The 8,725-nt window shown below is 41.2% G+C and overlaps 1 protein-coding gene across 1 annotated transcript; it reads left to right on the plus strand.

Moving 5' to 3' along the window:
• The first annotated feature begins 7,880 nt into the window (after positions 1–7,880).
• LOC149167845 (uncharacterized) lies at positions 7,881–8,285 on the plus strand. Its single transcript, XM_089430608.1, has one exon. The coding sequence runs from the start codon at positions 7,881–7,883 to the stop codon at positions 8,283–8,285; it is 405 nt and encodes a 134-aa protein (XP_089286734.1).
• The last annotated feature ends 440 nt before the right edge of the window (positions 8,286–8,725 follow it).

Genomic DNA, 8,725 nt, shown 5'->3' on the forward strand with positions numbered 1-8,725 from the left:
GTAAATGACGTTGCAAAGTGAAATTGGTCGAAATTTGTCCGAAGTGCTGATGTTCTCCTCTTTCGGGATGAGGGCGATGAAGGTTGAGTTTAGGGAGGGCAAAAGCAAATGAAGGGAGCGCGACTCCTCCACCACTTGCCATACTTCTTCTTTTATTAGGTCCTAGAAAGTGTAGAAGAAAGTAGTGGTGAATCCATCCAGACCCGAGGCTTTTCCCTCCTTGAGCTATTTAATGGCCAGATCCACCTCCTGAGGCATGACTGGTCATAGAAGGATTTGGTTGTGTTCTTTTGTGACAATTTTCGGCATGTTTTGAGTGATTCTTCCTATGGCCGGCTGTCTATCAATCTAGGGTTCCTGATGGACTTCCTGGAAGTGATTGATAAACTCCTGTTCAATCTCTGCATGGTTTTCCACTCTTTCTCCTTCTGGCTTTTGAATAAAGGAGTTGGTATTGTGCATTCTTCTCTGAATTGTTGTTCTATGGAAGTATTTAGTGTTCCTCTCTCCTTCTTTCAGCCATCGAATCCTTGATTTTTTCTTCCAGAGGATTTCTTCCTGCCCGCTTCTCTCCTCCAGTTGATTGTGAATGTGCTTCTCTTGCTCCAACGTCCCTTCCTTGTATCTCTCTGTAATAATTTGTTGTTGGAGATCTTTCATATCTTTGATAAGATCATGTTGAGCCTGGAATATGTTGCCAAATATCTCTTGATTCCATTGTTTGATTCGGGATTTCAGGAATTTGAGTTTCTGTTGAAACTGGAACATTTTTTATCCTTCAGGCGCAGGGAAATTGTTCCAAGTGGAATGGATGAAGTCTTTGAAAGTAGGGTGTGTGAGCCAAAACGCTTCGAATCAGAATGGATGCCTGATCGGGTTTCCTGGTCTTTGCCATTGGATGGCAATAGGCCAATGGTCAGAGCCTACATATGGAATAATTGATGCCGTGATGTGACCCCCCAGATGCATTGCATTGTCAGAGATGAGATATCTGTCTAGTTTGGATGTAATTTGATGTTTTCCCACCCTGCGATTGCTCCATGTGTGCATTCCGTTGCAAAATTGCAAATCAATTAGCAGGTTATTTTGGATGAATTATTTAAAGTGACTGTTTTTCAGGTCCAGCTTAGCACGTCCTCCTCGCTTTTCCTCCAACTTGGTGATCATATTGAAGTCGCCGCCGATGATCCACAGTGGATGGTTTCTGTTGAGATTAAGTACTTGTATTGTGTCTAGAAGAGCAATTTTGTTTCCTATCTCCTGTGGGAAATAAATATTTGTAAGATGCCATGAATGTTGGTGCCAATTATATGAAAAGTAGCCTGAATGATGTGATGGGATGCATGAAAGTCTGAAAGCATTATAGCTTGTGTGTTCCAAGCAATATCCAGTCCTCCAGAGGCCCCCGAAGCATCCACCGCAACCGAATGACATCCCGACCATGCTTTGGAAAGAATGTTGCCTAGAGTGTTGCTATTGCATTTCATTTCCTGCAAGAAAATAATTTGGGGCTGCTCTTGTTTTATCATGTTTTTTATCATCCTAAGTTTCCCGGGGCTGTTGAGCCCTCTTATGTTCCATGAGGTGAGCTTCATGGTTCATTATTAGTGGTGGATTTGTAGTACTTAGTCAGCTTAGCATATCTGCCTGAGTCTACCAGGATTTTCCCTATTGCAATGGTTCTTTGAAGATCCATCTTTCTTCCGCGCTTTTTGGAGTCCTTAGGAAGGAAGCCGCCATCCCACTGACTGCCTGGCTGTATGCCCAATTAATGTTGCAGGTAAGCCCTTGAGATAATGACTTCCAGTGTACTTAGCTGGTGCTCTTGAATCTTGTCGTAGTCTTTCTTTTTACAAGCTTGCTCAAGCTCGAAAATGTCAAGTCCTCGCAAATATATGCTTTTCGGTTCTTCATCCATGTGTTGCACCTGACTGCTTTCTGCGGAGGTAAGTGCTAGGGGCGGAAGTTGTTCGAGGAGTCCGTCAACATCTATCTCATTAAGTTTTCAATCAAGATTCTTGCGGACTGCCTCAGGAGTTCTAGGATTCTCTTTTCGGGGCAAGGGGTTAGGAGAGGGGCCAGAAGGCGAGTGGGATGAGGATGGGATGATCGGTGGAAGGCTTGGCTGAGAGATCTGAGGACTGTCTTCAGAAGATTTGGCAAGAACCTCAAAGTTGTTGCTTGTGGAGGGAATGGATACTTCGTTCTGCTAGGGCTTCTTCCCAGTGTTGGGTTTTTTATGCGAACTCTTGCGATGGACAACTTTGTGAAGCCATCCTGGGCCGATTTGTCAGAGGGGTCAGCGGTTTGGGGCTTGGCATTTAGAGGACAGTCTCAAAACAGATACCCGTGGGCATGAAATTTATGACAACGAAAGGCAACATGTTCAAAATCCAAAGGCTGAATCCATTCATATTCATCATGGAAGAGACTTACCGAATCCGGGAGGGCTTTGTCTAGGCGCATGAAGACACAGATACGAGCATATGATGTGTATCTACGCAGCTTCATTTCTTCAGCGATTTTTATAAACTCCCCCGGCCCCTTGTCTATGTCTCTGAGCGATTCTTCGTCCCAATATTCCGATGGGAGTGAGTACATCCTTATCCATACTGGTGCCCAGGTGAGATCCTCCTTGTCAGGGTTAAATCTCTCTACCCAGGACCTTAAGTACAAACCTGCTGAGTTGAAGAAGTATGGACCTTCATCCATGACCCTGTTCCTATCTTTGATGCAGATGAATATTGTTGTGAAGAACCCTTTTGGCCCTAGCTGTAGGGTGACCTATCCCTTGGGTTTCCATTTGGCACAGATCCATCCTTGCGGAGCTTTTTCAGTCGGCCAGAATCCAATAAATTTTCCAATGAGTGCATGGTCCCTCATGAATTGGATGTGTTCATTGATTCTATGGTTGGGGACTTCTATTTTGGGTATTTCAGCTGCTATGGTTTTGCATGTTGCTGAGGTGACTTTAGGCGATGTCTGTTTCCCTTGCTTGTCTTCTTGTTCTTCACTACATTTATCTGATTGTTTCGTAGAGGCTTTTGTCGTCTCTTGCATATGGATATCTCTATTATTAGAATCATCATACTCTGGACCCATCGGCTCTGTCGTGTTCTTCGATGGGGGATCCTTTATGGTCGATGGGGAAGGCTTTGAAGCCCCCCCCTGAGGGTACGCCATTGCCGAGCTGACTATGTCAGTAGTCTCCTGCTTCAGAGAGGAGGGCGGAAGAGGGTGGCAGCAGAGAAATTCAAACTGCGTCGTTGCAGGGTCTTTCAGCTGCTATGGGTTTGCATGTTGCTGAGGTGAATTTGGGCGATGTCTATTGCCCTCGCTTGTCTTCTTGTTCTTCACTGCATTTATCTGACTATTCCATAGAGGCTTTTGTCGTCTCTTGCATATGGATATCTCTATTATTCGAATGCTCATACTCTGGACCCATCGGCTCTGTCGTGTTCTTCGATGGGGGCTCCTTTACGGTCGACGGGGAAGGATTTGAAGCCCCCTCCTGAGGGTACGCCATTGCCGAGCTGACTATGTCAGCGGTCTTCTACTTCAGAGAGGAGGGAGGACGGAGGGTGGCAGCAGAGAAATTCAAACTGCGTGGTTGCAGGGTTTTTCAGAAACCCTAAGTTGCAGAGCTCGTGATGTTTTTCAGACCACACCTCTCCATCCTTCACATTTGGTAACTTATTGATGAAAAAAGAAAAACATAATACAATAATGCCAACAAATTCACAAGTAATTATGAAGAAAGGAGAAATTACATTAATCGTGTAACCTCTTTGTTTCTCCAACATGGGGGACTGTTGGAACCAAGTTTTCATAGCCAGATGAGATTGCAATAGTTCTGTGACACCGGGATATCAACTTACCACGCAAAGGTCTAAACACCTAACATACAGACTCATGAAAACCATTTAGAGGTTATATGTTGCGTGATACTTCATAGTTTTATTAGCCTAACTAATTGACTCATTGTTCACTACCCACAAAATCATTACGATAGAAATATCTCATTCATAACATTCTTAACTGAATCAAAGAAACTCACCTTTCAATATACACAAGAGTATCATTACATGAATATGACAATGTTGTCAACTTCCCATGCTGCATAGGATGTTAATAAGTATCGAATCAACATTATAAAAATTATACGGCCATTAACCAGATAGTAGTAATCAAATAAAACAATGCATTTATATGTAAATAGATAAGGATGAAATCCATTGATCTTTCATTACTTCAAAATGAGGGAACAAGAATAGCGTTCTACAATAAAAGTCACTTGAATTTGGATCACCAACCTTAATATACCCGATAGTAACATGTTACATCAACATTTACAGTGGAAGAACACTATCAATTCCAACACAAAATGTATTGCCTACACATATGTTGCACAATAGCTACAAATATACACATTAGAGGAATTTTGAGGTCTAAAATGGGCCTCCTAAGGAAATTATAAAACAATAGTGGAAATAATAAAATAAGATTAGATTACATCATCAAATTTTAGAGAGAAAAAAGAAAAAACTATTTTTTCAACTTGTATATTCAACTTATCTCCCTATGGGTGTACTCAAATTTCAAGTAGGAACACTCATTGGATGAATATTTTGATTCTTCATCCAAGGAGTACCCATGTTGCATACTTTTTATGGACTCTGCTACACGAAAAATGAAAAATACATGAAAAAAGTGATTGCAATCACGCTTTTTCATGTATTTCTGATTTTTCGTGTAGCAGAGTCCATAAAAAGTATGCAACATAGGTACACCTTGGATGAGGAATCAAAATATTCATCCAATGAGTGTTCCTACTCGAAATTTGAGTACACCCATAGGGAGATAAGTTGAATATACGAGTTGAAAAAATAGTTTTATTATTTTATTATTTTTTGATCTTTTTACTTTTTTACTCCAAAAAGGGTGAATCATCCCCCATGGTTGACATCATCATCTTGAATCCTATTGGTTCTTATAAAGTTTATTTTGGTTGTACATTTTTCTTAGGAGGCCCATTTTAGACCTCAAAATTCCCCTAATGAAAATAACAAAGATTGACTAACTAACAAAAACTTAACCAAAATACAACATTAATGACATTTCGTTCTTCTGGCCAACCCCCAAACTAAGACAGATGATTCTTCTCATTGGTCTTTGGTAGCTTATGAACACTCCTTGACTTGTTTCTTTTCCATTCTAGTTGTCCTCCATGTTGACTAATAGTTTAGATACTCTCTGACATCTTCCCTCCAATTGCCCCATATTATTTAATTTCCTAATAGTGCCTACTGAAAATATCTACTACCAATTTGGTTACCACTCCACTGACATCTCCCTTTCTACAAATATCTCCATATTCCTTTTCCGTGGTGACCTTCATTTCCTTCTCCATTCACCCCAAAATCCTAACTACCAAGATCTACTTGCATGTGTTCTTGCTTGCTTGACACTACAATATTCCACGCATAGTACCTCCTTACATAGCATCTCCCTTTTCTGTGCAAGCCTCTCTGCTTTGTGCTAGATGCTCTTCTACTATGGCACTCTCCTCTCTGTGGTCCCTTGTACTAATACCAAAAAAAAAAAAAAAAATTGCCTCCAACAATGGGTAAGATTGAACACATATGAATGTGGATTGTTGGCAAAAGGGTTCGTGCAGTGCAACCTATTAGGGACTTGGGTCCTCTTTATCCATTTACTGTTGGTGTTTATGTGGCATAAATGGTGGAGCAATTTGAGATCTTGAGCTTAAGGTAGGAAACATGTTAGACAACATTTGATAGTTGATCCCTCTGAATTTCATGTTGTTTAATTGAAGCTATGGGGCATATGAGAGGTCATCACTTGCCCACACAAAATCACACCCATAATTTGAGGTTCTCCTCCAGCTATAGCCAAAAAATTCTTCTAGTGGAATACATGACTAGATAGCCAAGATAGTTAAATAAGATTTGTGGCCCAATCCCTTGAGGTACTGCAACGATGAAGAGAAAGATGAGGATGATGAAGTTGATGATGCCTAAGATTCCTTATTGTTTTTTAAATAGGATTTAGTTTGTTTGGAGAAATCAAGAAATCCAAGTTTCATATTTAAGGGAATAATCATAATGTAGATGGGATCCTTAATTATATATGTTTCAACAACAAGGAAATAGTCATGTTGATAAGCCAGGGAAAGCTTTGCTCCATGCCCAAAATGTCTTGTTCCAAGTTGAATGTATAACCTTATCAATGAAGAACATAACCTCTCTATATTGAAATCATTTAAGATGAAATGAGGGTGAAGTGCTAAAATTACAATGGTTGCATTCATATTATGGAAAAGAGACATTCAATTTTTCTTGTTGAGTATCAATGACCAAAGTTAGGTGCTTTCAAAGCGTGTAGATAAAATAGCCTCAACTATACAAGATTTTCTCTCATATGGATTTTCCGAGACAAAATATTACAAATTTCATGAAATACACAATGTTGATTATGATCATTAGGGGAATTTGGAGGTCTAAAATGGACATCCTAAGGAAAATAATAAAATAAGAGAGATGAATTTTCAAAGAAAAAATAAAGGAAATTACTTTCCTTTTTTTTTAATTGTATTTTTAGTTAAAAATAATGGAGAAATGGTTATATGGTTGTAACGCATCTCCTTAGTTTAGGATTAGTTCCTAGAGTTTAGGAGGTTGTTCACAACTACCTAATTTTCAGTGATGTATTTAATATTGTAATATTCATTTGATGTAATGTAGAGTGAACGAGAGTGAGAGTCTCCTCTTTGTTTGAGTGCAATCTCCCAGGTGCAGTACACACCTGTGAGCTGCAACTCCTTCATTTAATTCAAAGTTTAATTTTTATCTTGGTATCGGAGCTTAGGGTAGAGATAGCCTCAAATTTTTTAGGGATGTATCATTAGTTACATATTTGTAGTGGTAGGAGTGCATGTAAATGTATTTGTGTGATCAGGTGGAACTGCAGTAACACTTGGAGCGAAGGATCTCAGATGACTGATCATCTCTGAGTCGAAGAAAGGGTTGGAGCACATTTCTGTTTAGAAGCAGCAGCAGCTGGCGCGGATTTTTTGCAGACAGTCGCACCAATCCAGAACAAAATAGAACAACATGAGTTTTTAAAGAACAGACGCACCCATTGGCGCGGGTTTGGGGCTGATAAGCGCGCCAACGAAATTGTAACTGAATTAGCGTGGATCCATGGCTGTTAGGCGCGCCAATTTTCCTGCACATCATAAATTTTTCTTTTTCGCAATTGGCATGGATTCGTAACTGTTCAGAGCGCCACAGAAACAACCTCTTTCTCTCTGGAAATCTGCAATTTTTCGTTGTAGATCAGATTTTCCCGGTGGTGGCACGTGGAGATTTCTGCTCATTGGTAGCAGATTTGATTTGCTCGGTGGTGGCGAAATGAGGTTCCTTGATCCGCTCGGAGGTAGCAGATCGGACCTGCCTGGTGGTGGCAAATCAGAGCTCTGTGATCTGCTCGGTGGAAGCAGATCGGTTTTTTGTCCGGTGGTGGCACAGTGCAGCTCCTTGATCTGTTCGGTGGAAGCAGATCGCCTTTGCCCGGTGGTGGCATGTTGGAGCTTGTTTGGTGATCTGTTCGGTGGTAGCAGATCGGTTTTTCCCGGTGGTGGCACAGCGAAGTCCTTGATCTGTTCGATGGCAGCAGATCGGACTTGCCCGGTGGTGGCACAGTGAAGTTCCTAATCTATTCGGTGGTAGCAGATCGGACTTCCCCGGTGGTGGCCGATTGGAGTGTTCAGTTGGGAGAAAATGAACAACATTATAAAATCATACCTCCACGAGTCTGGCAAACTCGATGGAACGAATTTCTCCAACTGGAAATTCAAAATGCAAACTTTTCTAGAGAGCGTAAATGCATGGGCGATCATTGCGGGAAATGAGCCGAGATCTGGAACAACGACCCAAGAACAAGACTGGGATAAAAGAGAAACGAAAGGAAAAGTTATACTAAAGATGTCCGTTAAGGACAATATTATCCCACATATCAGAGATTCTAAGTCGGCCGCTGATATCTGGACAACGATCAAGAACCTGTACGAGACTCAGAATACAAATCATGTTCTGGCACTCAAGGGAAAGTTGTTTGCATTGAAGATGGACGAGAATGAGTCCATTGGTGGATTCATGGCTAGAGTCAAGGATCTGAGAGACAAACTGGGAGCTATTGGAGAAAAGGTGCCCGACTCAGATCTAGTTACACTCACATTGAACAGAATGATTGATGAATACTAGACATTCATCATAGGACTGTCAGCGAGGGAGAAATCCCCTTCATTTGATGAGCTGACAGTGATTCTGCTCCAGGAGGAGGAGCGACAACAGAATTTGAAAACTCAGAGCAATGACCTAGCTCTGATGGCGAAGAGGCGACAGTACAGAGGAAAGCAGCACCAACACCAACATCAGCACCAGCAACCGCAGCAACAGCAGCAGAAGGGAGCCAACTCTTTTCAAAAGAGACCATTAAGAGGTATGACTGATAATTATGTTAAGAGATGTTTTTATTGTGGGAAACCTGGTCATCATATTAAAGAATGCTATAAGAGGCAGGCGGATGAAAGAAAAGGCAAACAGAGGAAACATCAGGGCTGTTTTGTTGGAGAAGAGGAGGACCACAGCCATGATCTTCGACTATTCACAGTCAATTGTGCTCTTTCAGCATCAAAGGGAGA

The sequence above is a fragment of the Pinus tabuliformis genome, chromosome 5_1 (assembly GCF_031772625.1).
Source record: "Pinus tabuliformis cultivar Carrire ecotype Pingquan chromosome 5_1, CPIR1, whole genome shotgun sequence".
NCBI lineage: Eukaryota > Viridiplantae > Streptophyta > Pinopsida > Pinales > Pinaceae > Pinus > Pinus tabuliformis.